General features: G+C 34.2%; 1 protein-coding gene across 2 annotated transcripts in view; it reads right to left on the bottom strand.

Moving 5' to 3' along the window:
- Positions 1-22,299, bottom strand: part of NECAB1 (N-terminal EF-hand calcium binding protein 1) — a 279,489-nt gene that overhangs the window by 125,862 nt on the left and 131,328 nt on the right. For both annotated transcript variants that reach the window (XM_079901334.1, XM_079901335.1), the window contains exon 4: positions 4,994-5,019. In XM_079901334.1, coding sequence (XP_079757460.1) covers positions 4,994-5,019 — 26 coding nt within the window. The remainder of the gene's footprint in view (positions 1-4,993; positions 5,020-22,299) is intronic.

Raw genomic sequence — 22,299 nt, forward strand, 5'->3', positions numbered from 1 at the left:
AAACAAAGAAAACAATAGTAAAGATCACTAAGAGTGAAAGTTGGTTCTTTGAGAAGATAAAAAATAAAATGATAAACCTTTAGCCAAACTCATCAAGAAAAAAAGGAAGAGGACTCACATCAATAAAATTAGAAATGAAAAAGGAGAAATTACAATGCGCACAGCAGAAATACAAAAGATCATAAGAGACTACTAAAAGCAACTATATCCCAATAAAATGCACAACATGGAAGAAATGGACAAATTCTTGGAAAGGTACAACTTTCCAAGCCTGAACAGGAAGAATGACAAAATATAAACAGGCCAATCACAAGTAATGAAATTGAAACTGTAATTAAAAATCTTCCAACAAACAAGAGTCCAGGATCAGATGGCTTCACAGGCAAATTTTACCAAACATTTAGAGAAGAGCTAACACCTTTCCTTCTCAAACTCTTCCAAACAATTGCAGAGGGAGGTGCACTTCTAAATTCCACAAGGCCACCATCACCCTGATACCAAAACCAGACAAAGATATCACAAAAAAAAGAAAATTACAGATCAATATCACTGATGAACATAGACACAAACATCCTGAACAAAATACTAGCAAACAGAATCCAACAACACATTAAAATGATTATACACCATGATCAAGTGGGATTTATCTCAGGAATGCAAGGATTCTTCAATATACGCAAATCAAACAATATGATACACCATATTAACAAATTAAAGAATGAAAACCATATGATCATGTCAATAGATGCAGAAAAAGCTTTTGACAAAATCCAACACCTATTTATGATAAAAACTCTCCAGAAACTGGGCATAGAGGGAACATACCTCAACATAGTAAAGGCCATATATGACAAACCCACAGCAAACATCATTCTCAATGCTGAAAAACTGAAATCTCTTCCTCTAAGATCAGGAAAAAGACCAGGATGTCCACTCTCGTCACTCTTATTCAACATAGTTTTGGAAGTCCTGTCCATGCAAATCAGAGAAGAAAAAGAAATAAAAGGAATACAAAATGGAAAAGAAGTAAAACTGTCACTGTTTGCAGGTGACGTGATACTATACATAGAAAATTCTAAAGATGCCACAAGAAAACAATGAGAACTAATTAATGAATTTGGTAAAGTTGCAGGATATGAAATTAATGTGCAGAAATCTCTCACATTCCTATACACTAACAACAAAAGATCAGAAGGAGAAATTAAGGAAATAATCCCATTTACTATTGCAACAAAAAGAAAAAAACAGCTAAGAATAAACCTACCTAAGGGGGCAAAAGATCTGTATGCAGAAAAGTATAAAACACTGGTGCAAGAAATCAAAGATGACACAAACAGATGGAGAAATATGCCATGTTCTTTGATTGGAAGAATCAATAATGTGAAAATGACTATACCACCCAAAGCAATCTACAGATTCACTGCAATACCTATCAAATTACAAATGGCATTCTTCACAGAATTAGAACAAAAAATTTTACAACTTGTATGGAAACACAAAAGACCTCGAATAGCCAAAGCAATCTTGAGAAAGAAAAATGCATCTGGAGGAATCAGACTTCATCACTTCAGACTATACTACAAACCTACAGCAATCAAGATAGTATGATACTGGCACAAAAACAGAAACACAGATTAATGGAACAGGATAGAAAGCCCAGAGATAAACCCATACACATGTGGTCACCTTATCTTTGACAAAGGAAGCAAGAATATACAATGGAGAAAAGACAGCCTCTTCAATAAGTGGTGCTGGGAAAACTGGACAGCTACATGTGAAAGAATGAAATTAGAACATTACTTAACACCATACACAAGAAACTCATAATGGATTAAAGAGCTAAATGTAGGACTGGACACTATAAAATGCTTAGAGGAAAACACAGGGAAAACACTCCCTGAGATAAACCACAGCAAGATCTTTTATGACCCATTTCCTATAGTAATGAAAGTAAAAACAAAAATAAACAAATGAGCCCTAATTAAAATTAAAAACTTTTGCACAGCAAAGGAAACTATAAACAAGACGAAAAGACAACTCTCAGAATGGGAAAAAAATATTTGCAAACGAAGCAATGGACAAAGGATTAATCTCCAAAATATACAAAGAGCTCATGCAGCTCAATATCAAAAAAACAAACAACCCTATCCAAAACTGGGCAGAAGACCTAAATAGACATTTCTCCAAAGAAGACATACAAATGGCCAAGAGGCACATGAAAAGATGCTCAACATCACTAATATTCAGAGAAATGCAAATCAAAACTACAATGAGGTATCACCTCACACAGGTCAGAATGGCCATCATCAATAAATCTACAAACAATAAATGCTGGAGATGGTGTAGAGAAAAGGGAACCCTCTTGCACTGTTAGTGGGAATGTAAATTGATACAGCCACTGTGGAGAACAGTATGGAAGTTCCTTTTAAAAACTAAAAATAGAACTAGCATATGACCCAGTATGAGCATATACCCTGAGAAAACCATAATTCAAAAGACACATGTACCCCAATGTTCATTGCAGCAATATTTACAATAGCCAGGACATGGAAGCAACCTAAATGTTCAACAACAAATGAATGGATAAAGAAGATGAGGTACATATATACAATGGAATATTACTCAGCCATAAAAAGGAATGAAATTGGGTCATTTGCAGAGATGTGGGTGGACTTAGAGTCTGTCATACAGAGTGAAGTAAGTCAGGAAGAGAAAAACATATATCGTATATTAATGCATATATGTGGAATCTAGAAAAATGGTACAGAAGAACCTATTTCCATGTCAGGAACAGAATTGCAGACATAGAGAATGGACATGTGGACACAGAGGGGGAAGGAGATGGTGGGATGAATTGGGAGATTAGGACTGACATATATACACTACCATATGTAAAATAGATAGCTAGTGGAAGCCTGCTGCATAGCACAGGAAGCTCAGCTCGGTGCTCTGTGATGATCTAGATGAGTGGGGTGGTGGGGTGGGAGGGAGGTCCAAGAGGGAGGGGATATATATATATATATATATATATATATATATATATATATATATATATATATATAGTTGATTCACTTCTTTGTACAGCAGAAACTAACACAACTTTGTAAAGCAATTATACACTAATAAAAAATTGGGTAAGAGTACAAAAACAGTTATAAGCTGTGTAAGATCAGGAAAGTAATAAATTTGCTCCCAATAGATTTTAGATCAGAGCTAAAGATGGCACAAATAGGAAACCAAAGACCCAATGCTAAAGTTCATACACAATTACCTAATTAAAGTCAAGTTATGTATTGACTGGTCGGAATAAGTTATGGCCTAAAGCTGCTATTTAGGAAAGTGAGTAATCTTGACTTGCCTATATACTGCTGCTGGGCGTGCACACTGGAAGAATCTTTGACCAAGTAACTACACTTTTGGGAATCTATCTTACAGAACTACTTGTATAAGAGTGCAAAGAGAATACAAACAAGGATATTTACTTCAGTGTTGTTTGTCCCAGTGGAAATTTGGAAACAACCTGAAAACGCAAAACAACTGAAAGGGATTTGGTTAAAAATTTTAAGGTAAATGGGACACTATGCATCCTTTGTAATAAAATGATATAGAACAGTGTGCACTTCTATTGATCATATAGTATACACATTGTTGGAAAAAAACATACTCATATATATCAATGTCATTACATGTGTAAAAATGTTTGGAAGGATACATTCCAAGAAGTTAGCAGTGGAGATCAGTATCAGGGGAAAGAGAAGTGAGTGAGAGCCTTTGACATTTTCTCTTATACACCTATATAATTCTGTGTTGCTAAATTAAAAAAAAAAAGTTAAATATTACTTTCATAAATAAAATAAGAAATATCTATATTTTATTTTAATAAAGTATTTATTAAAGTATTTTGAATTCTAGGTCCATAATTTAGTAAACTGATAAACTAAATAAAAGCAACAGAATGAAAGTTTTAGATACTTGGACCTGTTAATTGGCTTCTACTAAAGAGCACAAGAAATCCATTTTCCATGTCAATCGAACACTGCCCCTCCCACATAAAAGGGAGTATTTTTGCTGGGTGTGAGTCTACATATTTCATTTGCTAGCACTGAAAACTTTGGTTTTAATTAGAATCCATTTTGATTAGAATATGTTTACTTTATATTCACAAAATAATGAAAAATGAAACTTCACTCTGGAAATTAAAATGCATATTCTTGAACTGAGAGGGAGTATTACAACACAGAATTAGGAGTACAATCACTGGGTTTAAAGATATAGAGCAATTCTGTTGAATTAAAACCCCTTAACTAGTTCCCTAACTAAAATTATGCAGGAAAATCAGAGTCAAAGCTTTCAAAATAAATATAGAATAGGTCTTTAATCTAGTTCTATTATTAGAGAAGACAAATTTTTGAGAACGAAGAATAAATCTCAAAAGTATTTGCCTTTTCATATTTCTAGCCTATTACTTTTGTTTCCACCCACAAAAATGAAGAAAGTAAATGAAGAGGCCACTAAATCAGGAATTTGTTAAGACATCTCTCCCCACTGAATCATTTGTTTTGCAAGTGACATTCCAGAATGGTTTAGGCAAGGTATGGGACAAAGTTGTTTTTACATATCAAGGGATCAGCTTTGCAAAAAAGTAACCAAAGCCTCTGCACAATATATTTGAAGTGAATAATGAAGTTGTATTAAACAACACTTTAAAAATATATTCAAGCTGGTGGAATATATTCTTGTGAAACTTATTGTACTAATTATAATTCTCCTGCTATGAACAAATTAATAAGGGCCAACTCTTTCTTCAGTGAAATACATGCTTGAACAAAACTCATGGATAAACATAAATTCCTTGAGATCTCAACTATCTTTTACTTTATTCCAGAACTCCTAATCTATGACATTAATTTCAGGGTTTGTAGAAATATGTAAGACAGTGTTCTTTTTTATTCTAAAGCAAGTAATGGGTTTGATTGGCTTTAAATAAACTTACCACATAGTTCTTCTGTGTCAAGGTTGCTGAAAAGATGAAAAAAAGTATTATTATTTTGGTAATATTTAAGTTTTTAAATAGGTAAATAAAGTTATTCCCCAATCTGTATTGTTATATTAATAGATGATATGTAGTTATGGTATTTTCTCTTATAGATTCTACACTGTTGAAGTAGTCAACCAAATATTAGCAATGATTGTCAGATTTTGTCTTTAAACAGATTAAAATAAATAATTGTTATTTTTCTGGAAAAATATATTTTATTTATTTATTTTCCTAGATTTTCATTGAGATATAACTGACGTATAGTGCTGTATAAATTTAAGGTATACAGAATAATGATTTCACTTATATACATCAGGACATGATTATCATAATATGTTTGGTGAACATCCATCATCTCATACAGATACAAAATTAAAGAAACTAATTTTTTTTCCTTGTGATGAGAACTCAGAATTTACTCTCTTAAAAACTTTCATATATAATATACACAGTGTTAATTATATTTACCATGTAGTACATTATATCCCTAGTACTTATATACCTTGTAACTGAAAGTTTGTACTTTTTGACTGACTTCCTCCAATTCCCCCTTCCCCAACACCCTGCCTCTGTAACCACAAAACTGATCTCTCTTTCTATGAGTTTGTTTGTTTTGGGAGTATAATTGACCTACAACACTGTTAGTTCCTGTTACACAACATAGTGATTCAGTATTTCTATACATTTAGAATAATCACCACTATAAGTCCAGTTAAGTTCTGTCACCATACAAAGATATTATATAAGTAATGACTATATACCCCACGCTATACATTTCATACACATGACTCATTAATTTTGCAACCGTAAGTTTATACCTCCTAATCTCCCCCACCTATTTCTTTCCTCCCCCCACTCCCTCCCCCTGGCAACCACCAGTTTGTTCTCTGCATCTGTTTCTGTTTTATTATGTTTGTTAATTTGTTTTGTTTCTTACATTCCACATATAAGTGAAACCATACAATATTTGTCTTTCTCTGTCTGCTTCCTTCACTTAGGATAATACTCTCTAGGTCCATTCATGTTGTCTCAAGTGGCAAGACTTTATTCTTTTTTAATGGCTAATATTCATGTATATTTATGTATATATGTCACATCCTTTATCAATTCCTCTATCAATAGACACTCAGGTTGCTTCCATATCTTAACTATTGTAAATAATGCTGCAATGAACATAGGGCTGCATATATATTTTCTTTTTTCCAAAAATAATAACCAGCATTTATTGACTGTTTACTATGTTCCAGGTACTGCTATAAACATTTTATGTAAAAAATTATGTAACTTTTTATTATGGGAAATTTTAAACTTAAGAAATAAAGAAAAGGTCATTATGGATAAACAACAAGGTCCTCCTGTATAGTACAGGAAACTATATTCAATATCCTGTGATAAACCATAATGGATAAGAATCTGAAAAAGAATATATATATATATCTATAACTGAGTCACTTTGCTGTACAGCAGAAATTAACACAACATTGTAAATCAACCATACATCAATAATTTTTTTAAAAAATTAAAGATCATTAAAAAAGCTTTATGTATGTATTGTCCACTTTAAATCATTATCATCAACATTTTAACATTTTGCCATATATGTTTTATTAACCACCATCATTCTCCTCCCTCAATTTTTTTCTGGAGTATTTAAAGAAAATGACAGATGTCCTATAATTCACTCATAAATATCTTAAATACATTCTTAACTTTTAAAATATATTAGCTATTTTAGTCGTAAAAAGCAGATACTACTATTATTCCCATTTTACATATGTGTAAACTGAGGCAAATGTTATTGAGTGATTCAAACCCTGGAGTCTAATGGCCAGCCTCCAAGGTGGCCCCTGACCCCTGCCTCCTGGTATTCATATTTTGTGTAAGTGCCCTCACATGTTACACCAGGGTGGGTCTGAGAGACCATGCATATATCTTTTCTAATTGGTGTTTTTGTTTTCTTCAGGAGTGGAATTAGTTCTATTTTTAATTTTTTGAGGAATCTTCATACTGCATTCTACAGTGGCTACACCAGTTTACATTTCCACAAACAGTGCATGAAGGTTCCCTTTTCTCCACATCCTCACCAATACATGTTATTTATTGTATTTTTGATAATAACCATTCTGACAGGGGTGAGGTGATATCTCATTGTGGTTATGCTTTGCATTACCCTGATGATTTGATGTTGAATATTTTTCAAGTACATGTTGGTGATCTGTATGTCTTCTTTGGAAAAGTGTCTATTCAGATACTCTGCCCATTATTAATTGGGTTGTTTGCTCTTTTGATGTTGAGTTGTATGAATTCTTTGTTATTTTGGGTATTAAGCCCTTATCAGACATATCATTTGCAAATATCTTTTCCTATTCAGTACAATGCTTTTTAATTTTGTTGATAGTTTCCTTCACAGGACAAAAGCTTTTCAGTTTCATTTGTTTATTTTTGCTTTTATTTCCCTTGCCTGAGGAGAAAGATTGATAAAACTTACTAAGGTTTATGTCAAAGAGCCTACTGCCTGTGTTTTCTTCTAGGAGCTTTGTGGCTTCAGGTCACACATTTAACTCTTTAATCCATTTGAATTTATTTTTGTGCACAGAGTGAGAGAGTGTCCAGTTTGATTATTTTGCATGTAGCTGTCCAGTTTTCTGACCACCATTTATAGAAGAGGCTGTCTATTGCCCATTGTATATTCTTGCCTACTTTATCATAGATTATTTGACCAAATAAGTGTAGTTTCACTTCTGGGCTCTCTATTCTGTTCCATTGATCTATTTGTCTGTTTTTGTGCCAGTACCATATTGTTTTGATTACTGTAGCTTTGCAGTATAGTTTCAAATCAGGGCATGTGATACCTCCAGCTTTGTTCTTTCTCAAGATTATTTTGGCTATGCAGTGTCTTTTGCATTTCCTTGACATTTTAGAATTATTTGTTCTAGGTCAGTGAAAAATGCCATTGGTATTTTGATAGAGATTGCATTGAATTTGTAGATTGCCCTGATTTGTATGACAATTTTAACAATATTAATTCTTCCAACCCAGAAACATGGTATATCTTTCCAGCTGTTTGTGTCATCAGCAATTTATTTCATCAGTGTCTTATAGTTTTCCAAGTACAGGTCTTTTACCTCTTAGTTCAATTTATTTCAAGGTTTTTTATTCTTTTTGATATGATTTTGAATGGGATTATTTTCTTAATTTCTCTTTCTGATAGTTCATTGTTAGTGTATATAAATGCAACAGGTTTCTATGTATTAATTTTGTATCCTGCAACTTTACCAAATTCATCGATTAGTTCTAGTAGTTTTGGGGTAGTGTATTTAGGATTTTCTATGCACAGTATCATGTCATTTGCAAACAGTGACTTTTTACTTCTTCCATTTCAATTTTGATCTTTTTTAATTTCTTTCTCTTGTGTGATTGCTGTGGCTAGGTTTTCCAATATTATGTTGAATAAAAGTGGCAAGATTGGACATCCTTGTCTTGTTCTTGATCTTGTTCTTAGAGATTTTCACCATTGAGTATGATGTTACTTGTGGGCTTGTCATATATGGCCCTTTATTATGTTGTGGTATGTGTGTTCCATAACCACACTGTTGAGAGTTTTATCATAAATGAATGTGGAATTTTGTCAAAAGGTTTTTATGTACCTATTTAGATGATCATATGATTTTTATTCTTCAACCTGTTAATATGTTTTATCACATGGATTGATAATATCCATCCCTGGGATAAATCTCACTTGATCACGGTGCATGAATTTTTAGATGTATTGTTGAATTTGGTTTGCTAAAATTTTGTTGAGGATTTTTACATTTATGTTCTTCAGTGATATTGGCCTTTAATTTTATTTTTTTGTGATATCTTTTTGGGTTTTGGCATCAGGATGATGCTGGTCCTATAGAATAAGTTTGGAAATGTTTCTCCCTCTGCAATTGTTTGGAATTGTTTGCAATAGATAGGTGTTAACTCTTCTCTAAATGTTTGGTATAATTCATCTGTGAGGCCTGAACTTTTGTTTGTCAGGAGTATTTTTTATTACTGATTCAATTTCATTAAGAGTAGTTGGTCTGCTCATATTGTCTATTTCTTCCTCGTTCACTCTTGAGAGATTGTATATTTCTAGACATAAGCTTTCTTCAAAATTGTCCACTTTATTGGCAATTGTTCATAGTAATTAATATCTTATGATCCTTTGTAATAGCTGTGATGTTGGCTGTAACTTCTCTTCTTTCATTTCTGTTTTATTGATTTAGACCCTCTCTCTCTTTTTCTTGATGAGACTGTTAAAGTTTATCAATTTTGTTTTCCTTTCCAAAGAACAGCTCTTAGTTTCATTTATCTTTTTTTCTTTTTTAGTCTATTTAATTTCTTTCTGATCTGATATTTATGATATTTATGATTTGTTTCCTTCTACTAACTTTGGGTTTCTTTTATTCTTCTTTTTCTAGTTCCTTTAGGTGTCAAATTATGTTGCTTATTTAAGATTTTTCTTGTTCCTTCAGGCAGGCTTGTATCACTGTAAACTTCCCTCTTAGAACTCCTTTTGTTGCATCTCATAGATTTTGGATTATTATATTTTCATAGTCATTTGTCTCCAGGTATTTTTAAATTTCTTCTTTGATTTCTTCAGTGAACCTTTGGTTCTTTAGTGGCATTTTGTTTAGCTTCCACGTGTTTGTGTTTTTTGCAGTTTTTCTCTTTTAGTTGATTTCTAGTCTCAGAGTGTTATGGTCAGAAAATATGCTTGACATGATCTCAATTTTCTTAAATGTACTGAGACTTGTTTTGTGACTGAGCATGTGATCTATCCTGGAGAATGTTCCATGTGCACTTTAAAAGAAAGTGTGTTTTGCTGTTTGGAGATGAAATGGACATTTGTCCTAAAGTGTCATTTAAGGCCAATGTTTCCTTATTGATTTTCTGTCTGAATGATCTGTCCATTGATCTAAGTAGGGTGTCAAAGGCTCTTACTAACATTTTATTAGTGTCAGTTTCTCTTCTTATGCCTGTTGATATTTCCTATGTAATTAGGTGCTTCCATGTTGGGTGCATATATATTTATAATTGCTGTATCCTCTTCTTTGATTGTTCCCTTGATCAATATGTAATGTCCTTCCTTGTCTCTTGTTACAATCATTGTTTTAAAGTCTATTTTTTCTTACATAAATATTGCTACCCTGGCTTTCATTTCCTTTTGCATGGAATACATTTTCCCATCCCCTCACTTTCAGTCTTTGTGTGTCTTTAGATCTGATGTGAGTCTCTCATAGGCAGCATAGATATAGGTCTTGTTTTTGAATCCATTCAGCCTCTCTATGTCCTTTGATTGGAACATTTCATCCATTTACATTTATAATTATTGATAGGTATGTACCTATTGCTGTTTTGTTAATTTTTTTTGGTCTGTTTTTGCAGTTCTTTATTACTTTTTCTTTTGCACTCTTCCAAGGTGGTTTAATGACAATTGTTAGGGTTATGTTTGCATTCCTTTCTATTTTTTGTGTATCTATTATAGATTTTTGGTTTGTGATTATTGTAAGGTTTCTATGTAGCCATCTATGTATGTATGTATGTATCTATGATTCATTTAAGAAACTGATCTCTTAATTTCAAATACATTTTAACTACCATACATTTTTACTGCCCCCCACATCACATTTACTGTTTTTGACATCATATTTTACATATTTTTATCTTCTGTATCCCTTAGATAAGGGATTTATTGTGGACAGGCATGATTTTACTACTTATGTCTTTTAACCTTCCTCCTATCTTTATATCTGGTTGATTTACTACCTTTACTGTAATTTGCTTTTAACAATGAGATTTTTCCTTTTATACTTTTAATATTTCTAGTTTTGGCCATTGTGTTTCACTTAGAGAAGTTCCTTTAACATTTCTTGTAAAACTGGTTTGGTGGTGCTGAACTCTTTTTGCATTTGCTTGTCTGTAAAAATTTTCATCTCTCTTTCAAATCTGGAGTAAGCCTGGCCAGATAGAGTTTCTTGTAGGTCTTTCCCTTTCATCACTTAAAATATATCATGCCACTCCCTTCCAGCCTGCAGTGTTCCTCCTCAAAAGTGAACTGATTGATAGTTTTATGGGAGTTCCCTTGTATGTAACTTGTTGCTTTTTCCTTGCTGCTTTTAATAGTGTCTCTTTAATTTTTATATTTTAATTATGTGTCTTGGTGTGTGTCCTAATGCAACCAGCCTCCTGGTAGCTGGGGCTGTTTCTCCAACTGGATATTTTTGTTTCTTGAGATCTGCTAGTACTGGTTTCACAGACTTGTCAGTGGGTCAGGTCCCATTGCTAAAAAGCTAGACAGAGGATTCCAAGAGGGTACTTGCCAGCACTTTGTGGTAGAATGGGTTCCAAAAAATATCTGCGGCCAATGTCTAGGTCCCTAGCATGAGCTCCAATTGCCTCCTGGTCTCTAGTATTTCCACAATAAAAAACTATTAAAGTACTAAAGTGTTTGTCACCTCAAACATTACCTTATTTAGCTGTTTACATAAGGCATTTAAAGATTCAGTGCAAAGGAAACACTCCCATTTACCATTGTAACAAAAAGGATAAAATACCTAAAATGAACATATCTAAGGAGACAAAATACCTGTATGCAGAAAACTATAAGAAACTGATGAAAGAAATTAAAGATGATACAAACAGATGGAGAGATATATCATGTTCTTGGATTGGAAGAATCAATATTGTGAAAATGGCTATATTATCCAGAGCATTCTACAGATTCAATGCAATCCCTATCAAACTACCAATGGAAATTTTCACAGAACTAGAACAAAAAATTTCACAATTTGTATGAATACAAAAAAGACCCCATACAGCCAAAGCAATCTTGAGAAAGAAAAATGGAGCTGGAGGAATTAGGCTCCCTGACTTCTGACTATACTACAAAGCTACAGTAATCAAGATGGTATGGTACTGGCACAAAAACAGAAATATAGATCAATGGAACAGGATAGAAAGCTCAGAGATAAACCTACGCACATATGGTCAACTTATCTTTGACAAAGTAGGCAAGACTATACAATGGAGAAAAGACAGCCTCTTCAATAAGTGGTGCTGAGAAAACTGGACAAGAATGAAAGAATGAAATTAGAACATTCCTTAACACCATATACAAAAATAACTCAAAATGGATTAAAGAGCTAAATGTAAGGCCAGACATTATAAAACTCTTAGAGGAAAACATAAGCAGAACACTCTATGACATAAATCACAGCAAGATCCAAAATAAACAAATTGGACCTAATGAAACTTACAAGCTTTTGCACAGCAAAGGAAACCATAAACAAGATGAAAAGACAACCCTCAGAATGGGAAAAAAAATTTGCAAATGAAGCAAATGACAAAGGATTAATTTCCAAAATTTACAAGCAGCTCATGCAGCTTAATATCAAAAAAGCAAACAACCCAATCCAAAAATGGGTAGAAGACCTAAATAGACATTTCTCCAAAGAAGACATACAGATTGCCAACAAACACATGAAAGGATGCTCAACATCACTAATCATTAGAGAAATGCAAATCAAAACAGCGATGAGGTATTACCTCACACCAGTCAGAACGGCCACCAACAAAAAATCTCCCAAAAATAAATGCTGGAGAGGGTGTGGAGAAAAGAGAATCCTCTTGCACTGTTGGTGGGAATGTAAATTGATAGAGCCACTATGGAGAACAGTATGGCAGTTCCTTCAAAAACTAAAAATAGAACTACCATATGACCCAGCAACCCCACTACTGAGCATGTACCCTGAGAAAACCATAATTCAAAAAGAGTCATATACCAAAATGTTCATTGCAGCTCTATTTACAATAGCAAGGACGTGGAAGCAACCTAAAAGTCCATTGATAGATGAATGGATAAAGAAGATGTGGCACATATATACAAGGGAATTATTACTCAGCCATAAAAAGGAATGAAATTGAGTTATTTTTAATGAATTGGATGGACCTAGGGTCTGTCATACAGAGTGAAGTAGGTCAGAAAGAGAAAATCAAATACCGTATGCTAACACACATGTGTGGAATCAAAAAAAATGGTATTGATGAACCTAGTGGCAGGGCAGGAATAAAGACACAGACATAGAGAATGGTCTTGAGGAAACTGGGAGGGGAAAGGGTAAGCTGGGAAGCAGTGAGAGAGCGGCATTGACATATATATATATGTATATATGTATATATATTACCATATGTAAAATAGATAGCTAGTAGGAAGCAGCTGCATAGCACAGGGAGATCAGCGTTGTGCTTTTTGACCACCTAGAGAGGTGGGATTGAGAGGGTGGGAGGGAGATACAAGAGGGAGGGTATATGGGGATATATGTATAGGTGATTCACTTTTTTGTACAGCAGAAACTAATACAGCAAGGTAAAACAATTATACTGCAATAAAGATGTTAAAAAGGGCAAAAAAAGATACAATGCAATCCCTATCAAAATTCCAATAGCATTTTTCACAGGAATAGAGCAAACAATTTTAAAATTTGTATGGACCCACAAAAGACTCCGAATAGCCAAAATAATCTTGAGAAAGAATGAAGTTAGAGGTATCACACTTCCTGATTTCAAACTATATTACAAAGCTATAGTTATCAAAGCAGTATGGTATTGTCATAAAAACAGACATGTAGCTCAATGAAACAGAATAGAGAACCCAGAAATAAACCCATTCACATATGGTCAATTAAGTTGTGATAAAGGAGTTTAAGAATATACAAAGGGAAACAACAGTCTCTTCAATAAATGATGTTGGGAAGCTGGATGATGGCATGCTGAAGAACAAAACCAGACCACTATCTTAGACCATACACAAAAATCAACTCAAAATGTATTAAAGACTGGAATATAAGCCTGAAACCATAAAACTCCAGCAAGAAACCATATGGGGTAAACTCCTAAACACTGGTCTTGGCAATGATTTTTTTTTAATTTGACAAACTAAAAAATGCAAATGCAAAGACAACAAAAGAAAAAAAGAGGAAAAAAATGGAGCTACATTAAACTAAAAAGCTTCTGCACAGCAAAGGAAACTATGAACAAATGAAAAGTCAATCTACACAATGGGAGAAGATATTTGTAAATCATGTATCATGATACATTATATATAATCGTATATACATAAGGGGTTAATATCCAAAATATGTGAAGAATTTATACAAGTCAACAGCAAAGAAAAAAAAATCTGTTTAAAATGTCATCAAAGGACTTATACATTTTTCCGCAGAAGACACACATATGGCCAGCAGACACATGAAAGGTACTAAACCTCACTAATTAGGGAAATCAAGTCAAAATCACAATGAGATATCACCTCATACCATCAGCATGGCTGTCATCAAAAAAATAAGAAATAAGTGTTGATGAAGATATGGAGAGAAGGGAATCCTTGTGCACTGTTGGTAGGAATGTAAACTGGTACAACCGCTATGGAAAACAGAATGGAGGTTCCTCAAAAAATTAAAAATAGAACTGCTATATAATCTAGCAATTCTATTTCTGGGTATATATCCAAAGGAAATGAAATCACTATCTTGAAAAGATATCTGCACCTCCATGTTCAATTTAGCATTATTAACAATAGCCAAGATATTGAAACACCTTAAGTGCCTGTAGAAGGATGAATAAAGAAAGTGTGATGTGTGTGTATGTATATATACATATATATATGAATATTATTCAACTATAAAAAGAAGAAATCCTGCCATTTGCAAAAACATGGATGAACTTTGATGGCATTAAGCTAAGTGAAATAGGTCAGACAGAGAAAGACAAATATGTGCTTATATGTGGGATCTAAAAAAAACCAAACTCTTAGATACAGAGAGCAGATTGGTGGTTGCCAGAGTGAGCGGTGTGGGGTGGGGGAAATGGGTGAAGGGGGTCAAAAGGTAAAAACTTCCAGTTAAGATTTAAGTTAAGGGGATGTAACATATAGCACGGTGACTGTAGTTAACGATACTGTATTGTATATTTGAAATTATACCCAAGAAAAAAAGAATGTAATGATGCGAGGCGATAGACGTCAATTAAACTTATGGTAATTATTTTGCAATATATACACATATCAAACCAATATGTTATACATCTTGGACTAATACAATGTTGTGTGTCAATTATTTCTCTACAAAACTGGGGGAAAATGAACTATGGTGATTAAAACAAACAAACAAACAAATCTTCAGTGGAAGATCTACTGGGAAGTAGCCTAAGTAGAATGGCCAGGGGAGATTGTTATCTCAGAAGTCAAGGAGAAGAGAGTTCCAGGAGTTCACTATACTGAAGAAGAGCACAATAAGGTATGAAGAAGAACCACTGCAATTTACACTTACTGTTTTTGGCAACTTTTGAAACAATAGTTTCAGTCCTTTCCTGAAATTGGAGCGAGGGCAATGCAGGCATAGCATAACAATCACTCTCTGGAGAAATGTGGCATGAAAGGACAAATAATGTAGGGCTGTGGAGACTTAGGGAGATGGACTCAAATGAAGGGAGAAAGTTATATTTACAGACTGGAACCAAGACACTGAGTGGAAAGAGGAGGTAACAGATGGAGAGACGCCAAGCAGAGACAGGAAGGAGGGGTTTGAAGCACAGCTGTAACCTCGAAGCCGAGAAGGCATATTCCTTTCTCCTAGCCTAAAAAAACTTTTTTTAAAGGCAGAAATCTAATCAGTTCACAACCATGTCTATTTTCTAGTTTAGAGTTTTCTAAATCTGGCTAAGCATTTGGACCACATGAAGAATTTTTAAAATGCAGATTTCCAGGCCAAACCCTTAAAGTTCAAGGTGTGACTTAGGAATCTCTTTAAAGAAGTTGCCAAGGTGATTTTGGTAGTCAGTCCTTCCCTCTCAATACTCTACCTTTAACACTTTCTCTCAAATCAAATAAACTATTTCTTAGAAAACTTGCACACCCTTTTTTGTAAATATACAAAAAGCATTGTCCAATTCAAGACAATTTGGACATTCTTGAATTGTCCAAATTCAAGAAAGTTTGATATGACTAGCAATGTTTCAATCTTTTCAAAAAATGAAAAGAAAAATTCAGAGAAATAAAATGGTTACTTTGGAGAGTAGGAAAAATGATGGGTTTGCAGCATGTTTATACCTTCCTTTTTATGCAATGAAATGCATTGTTAAGCATAATTCTGAACCTAGCATGCCCCATAAAATCCTTGATCTTTCTATTAATATTTCTAAAATTCAATCTTGAGGGCTTATTTCAAATATCACTTTGCTTTGAGAATTCAGTCTCTGTCATCAGACAGGCAGTATAAGAAAGGCAAGAAGAAACATTCCAGAAAATTGTTCAATACAGTGGAGAAAGCTTTATTAGTGAAAAATGAATTCTTCCCTTTTTTCTTTTTCTTTTTTCTTAAAATCAATATTGTGTTTTCATCAAAATCCATTCAAGTGCTTGATATGGACATGAGGGGAAAATCAATTGTTTGGGAGTTTATATATATTTATGTTATTGGAAAGAGCAGAAATTACAAAAATTCAGCAAAATGTTAATTATAAGTGAAAAAAGAGGGAGGTTATTATGTGGAACCAAGACACATGGGATCTATTCCAACATTCTGAGGTACTATTAGCAATTATATGATGTTCTGAATTTTGTATGTGAGTTAGGGGAGGGAAAATAAATACTTTGTAGAAACATTTTGGACTTTGCATACATTTTATATCACCTATATCCAATATAATCTCTTCCATTCCACTGATTAATTTAACCATTCAAAAATATGGCTGGGTAGTGATCCTATATTTAAAAAAATCAGACTCAAAGAAAATCCATACAAATTTAAACATAATCACATATAAAAGTCTGCATACATGTGCTGAGCAATATATTCCCTCAATGGCCTGCTTATCCCCCTTCAGGACCAGTACATGAACCTGTTTCACTGGTTTGCCTCATAAAATATCTCATTTTACTAAGATTTCTAAAACTCAGTTTTGCAAGCTTATTTCAAATATCCCTGTTGCCATTGAGAACTTTGTCTTTGTCATCATGCAGGCAGTGTCCTTGTTTGTTTAGGCAGGTAATAATTATACATACAAGACATAACATTCAAAAGGTAAAATGGCATCTCCAGTGAAACTCTGTCTTCCTCCTACCTCAACTCCTAGCCACACAGCTCACTTCTGGTAGGGCATATATTATTTCCAGTTTCACGTGTATCTTTCCAAGAATATTCCTATATTAACTAACAAACTCATGCATATATATTTTTCTTTTTTAATCAAAAAGTAGCATACTGTACAGTTTATTCTATATGTTGCTGATTTAATGACAATGTATCTTGGACACCTTTCTTATCCATACATATAGTGTTGTCTCATTATATATAGTGTTGTCTCACTATTTTATTATAGGGGTTTTCTACCAAATGAACGTACCGTAATTTATTTATAAAAGCCCTACTCAATGAGTATAACTGTTAAGACAGGCTACCTTCAAACTAACTGAAAGGTAATTTTACATATAAAGAAGTCCCACATCAGTGCGCTCATCTCTAACTACTCCTCCTAAGTCCAGGCAATTTCCTCTCCAATTCATTGCTATCAGATGACATCCCATTCTCAATATATAGTCTCATGTTTGAAACCTGGGTTTAAATCTGTACTGTGAGGCTGTATCTTGTAGCAGCAGAGAATCGGGAGACGTGAGTTTTTGCTTGGATCCACCGTTGACTAGATGTGCTACTGAGCTTAAATAAGTTGCTTAGATTTCTAAGCTAGAGTTCCCTCATGTATAAATTAGGGATAGAAATAATTATACCTTTCTCAATGGATTATTTGTGAAGATTGAATAACCTAATATATATAATGCCTTTAGCCCCTTGCCTGGCACATAACTAGTATCCCCCAAAGTGGTAGCTCTCATTCCAAGGGACACTTAGATAATTATGCTTTAGCATACCAAAGGGGTGAAGGATTCTTAGTCATTTACCATGTGCCAGCATTTCCTTTACCCTTAACCATATAGAACTGATTACCTATTATTAGGAGAGAATGACACCATTTTGAAGGACTAGGTCTTTCTATTTCCAGGTAATATTATGATATTATGACAAGGGAAAGAGGATAAATGCATGAGATACTCTTTAGACTTTATATCTTTCCCTATGTCAGGGAAATTTTCCATGCTTGTTTATTTGCCAGAAGCTCAAATGAAGAAGAGAAAGGTGAAACTGTATGTCATCATTGCCAGTCACATTGGGTTACCTTGAGGGAGAGAAGTTCCTGTTTTCAGAGCTTGACTGTGGGTGAAACTTTCCTTGACTGTGCTTCCTAAGATCAGAGAAGACATTGTGGGGAGTGTATTCAATTCTCCTTGGGCATAAAAACAGCTCCAACAGAGACTTCACCATCGTAGAAATCTGAAGAGCCAGTCAGGGTGATACCTGATTGTTAATCCTATCTTGAACAGAAAATAAAGGGATTTGTAGAAACCCCTTTGGACTGACTGATGGCATCTTCTTAGAATTCTGAAATTTTTACTCATAAATGGAAGCTATTAATTAGTTCGAGATCTATAAGGAAGAAAAAAAATCATCCTTGATGTCTAATTTAAAAATTCTCCCAAAGAGCCCAAAGCCTAACTTCTCTCATAATACTCTTCTACCAGCAGACATATTCCTACTTCCATAAGTTTCTCCTTCTCTTCCCTGGACCTGGAAAGACAACTTCCTTCCTCTCATATCATTATGTTAGGCCCTGCAATGCCCTACGTGTGTTCCATCTTCTTTACAATGCTGTTTTTGACCACTCCAGCCAATCTTTGACTTTCACTCTTCTGAACCGTCAACTGTCATTCTTAGCCTTTTGTGCATACTGACCCTATTGAGAATCTTTAAAACCAGGAACCATCTCCAACTACTTAGCCACCTAGAAATGGCATATAAATATACACAAAACTAGTTTGGTAGTTTGAGAACCCTCAAGACCTATCATTGAAATCCTAGGTTCTTAGCATTTTTCTCCAAATCAACCCACTTGGTACTGCCTTATACTGTTATTTAGCTGGTAAATGTAATGCATGTATTATCTCCCTTCTAGGTTAGTAAATTCTTGAGCACATGGGTAGTAAAATTCTTAACTTATTGGTATCATTCTCAGTGTTCTATAAATATCACAAATAGAGGTGCCTCCCAGAAGGGAGGGGCATATCAGGAACAGCAATGGGTCATTGTGCAGTGATTCTCACCCTTGGCTGCACATTAGTATCACCTAGAAAGCTTTAAAAATACTGATGCCACCGCTTCTTATTTATTTGGTCTTGGGTACAGCCTTGGCCTAGTAATTTTTTTAAAAGCTCCCAGGGTAATTCTAATAGGCAGACAAGGTTGAGATCCACCAGTAGGTGACTAATAGTAAACTCTCCTGAATCAGACTGATTAGGTTTGAATCGAACTCTTACACATTGTAGCTGCATGATCTTAGCCAAGTTACTGCTCTGAGGCTCAGTTTACTCAATTGTAAAGTGATGATAATGATAAATTTAGCCCTATAGGTTGTTCTGAGAATTAAAGGAGATAAATCTTGAAACATTTGACAGGGTCAGGCAAAGAGTAAGCACTCAATAGATATCAGCTGCTACTATTACTTTAAATAATAAACATACACACACAGATACTTTGGTATACACCTCACAACAAAGACCTAAGTGCCTTACCCTCTTAGAAACAACACAGGTGATTCCCATTTAATTATAAGTGCCATCCTTCTAGCCATTATTCCCAGGGAGCTGTTTCCATGTTTTTGTGCTACAGCTCAGCTATATCATAAGATCTGTTTCTAGGTGAGGCAGTAGAAACAGCAGAGAAAGCTCCAATGGAGATAATAAGTGAAAGAAGCTGGGACAGGTACAATATAGACTGTAATGGTCTATCTGAGTTAGCATCCTTGACTTGATGATACCACCAAATGAACTTCAGCAGGTGTATTCACAGAGCATATGCCTTCATAGCACTCTCTGAGATTCCTTCTTTAAGCATTTTGCTGTGGGAGTTTGGCTTCAGGGGAGATTAATTCCTTGGGAACATTTTTGTGCAAATAATAATCCATGTATAACTATGTTTTTCTCAGCTTCAAATGGTATTATATTTTAGGATAATTGCAAATTTGAACAGGCAAAGAAATAATATATTAAATACACAGATCATTAGAAAAAACTGTGATCTTTGTTTCAGTTGGGTTGAATGATACTAGTTTCCTAATAGCTTTCTTTATAGATGCAATTTAAAAAATAAAATCAGGGACTTCCCTGGTGGTGCAGTAGATAAGAATCTGCCTGCCAATGCAGGGAACACAGGTTCAATCCCTGGTCCAGGAAATCCCACATGCTGCGGAGCAACTAAGCCTGTGCACCACAACTACTGAGCCTGTGTGCCTAGAGCCTGTGCTCTGCAGCAAGAGAAGCCACCACAAGAAGCATGCGCACTGCAAAGAAGAGTAGCCCCTGCTCGCCACAACTAGAGAAAGCCTGTGCGCAGTGATGAAGACCCAACACCGCCAAAAATAAATAAAATTAAAACTTAAAAAAAATAAATAAATAATAAAACTAAGTATGGTTTTTAATCTTGTATCCCCTTCCCAAAAATCTTTAAAAAATACTCTAAGAAGTATCAGTGACTTGCTATGAATGAAAGAGCATGGCTTAGGAAAATTAGTCAATCATTCACAGCCTTAGTTTTTTCTGTTTAAAATGGTTAAGTGAGAGATGAGTGGGAAAGCATGTTATTATGAGAAAATTTAAATTTTGAAACTACAAAGTTCTGGTTTGATTCCCTGATCCATCCTTTACAAGCTATGTGACCCTTGAACTTTTGAAGGTCACATTGAACTTTTCAGGGCCTTGATAAGTGGTGGTAATTTAAAAGGAGGTAAAAGTATAAAACATTTAAAACAGTGCTTTGCAAAAAGTAGGAATTTGACAAATGTTAGCTTGTATTCTTCCTGACAAACATTCATTTAAGGTGTAATCAGATATTTCTCCACAATGCAAGTAAGGTATCCAGGAGAGACTTTAACGGATACATTTCTCTCAGAACACTCCTTCCCCAGCAATAAAACTATAAACAACAACAACAAAAGTATATTCATTCATTTTAACTAAATGTAATGAAGGAGACACTGGATCCTGTGTACTGGGGAAGGAAAGAAATAAACACAATTAAAAACTAAATAATAATTTAATGATTTCAATGGAAAAAAGAGACTTGAACTCCACTAATAAGATATAGACAAAGTAACAAAACCCAAGATCTCCTGTTTCCTAATCCAGTACTCTTTCCTCTGAGCTGTCCAATAAAGCATACATTGCGATTTTTATGGTGTTTCTGTATCATGTATTACATATTTATCAGCTCTTTGTATTTATGACAAATGATCTTTACCTGATTCATTTTTCCCTTCTCTCCAGGATTCACTATCTGCTCCAGACTGCCAGTTCCCCCAGCATCTTTGACATTATGCCAGATTTCTTCAAGCTTAAATCTTCTTCCTATTCTCCATTAATTTATAACATGCTTTGGGGAAATGTGCTGCTTTGTGCACAAAAACATATTTAAGTTATTGAAATGAATATCAAGGGGCATTGCTTATCCTATCCCTTTCTTACCTTACTTACCTTTCTTTTAAACCGTCTAGTTTCTCCCTTCCACATCTCCATTTCTATCTTCCTCTCTCTGTTCCTTTCTGACATCCATAAGAGAAAATTTAAATGGTTTGAAGTGAATTAGCAACTACTTTGTTTGACAGGTCACAATGCATTCCCTTTTTCCTTGCATAATTTTGGCATATTAAATCAATTCTAGACTATAGTTTATTCTAGTCCCTTCTCTTTCTGCTCTGGAGAGTTCAAACACAAAAGAAAATAATTTTATTACAAAGATGGAAATTATTACTACTTGCAATGATCAACTATGGCTGTTTTGTTAAAAGCTTTATTAAAAATGAATAATACAGGGAAATTTTAACTTGTTTTTTGAGTATTCTACCATAAAATAACAAATCTGGGTAATAATCTAAATTATTCTAAGGATAAGTGGCCAAAGGTAGAGGCTTAAGAAGACCTTGAGCTCACCTCCTCCATGTGCACACCAAAATTACAACTATTTGCAGAGCTACTATTGATGAGAAAGACTAAGACTAGAAAATATTTTCTATAACTAAAGATGTAAAGAAGGAACTACAAGAAGATGGGTATGAGGGGTGGAGACACAATA

This window comes from Stenella coeruleoalba (assembly GCF_951394435.1).
Source record: "Stenella coeruleoalba genome assembly, chromosome: 17".
NCBI classification, from domain to species: domain Eukaryota; kingdom Metazoa; phylum Chordata; class Mammalia; order Artiodactyla; family Delphinidae; genus Stenella; species Stenella coeruleoalba.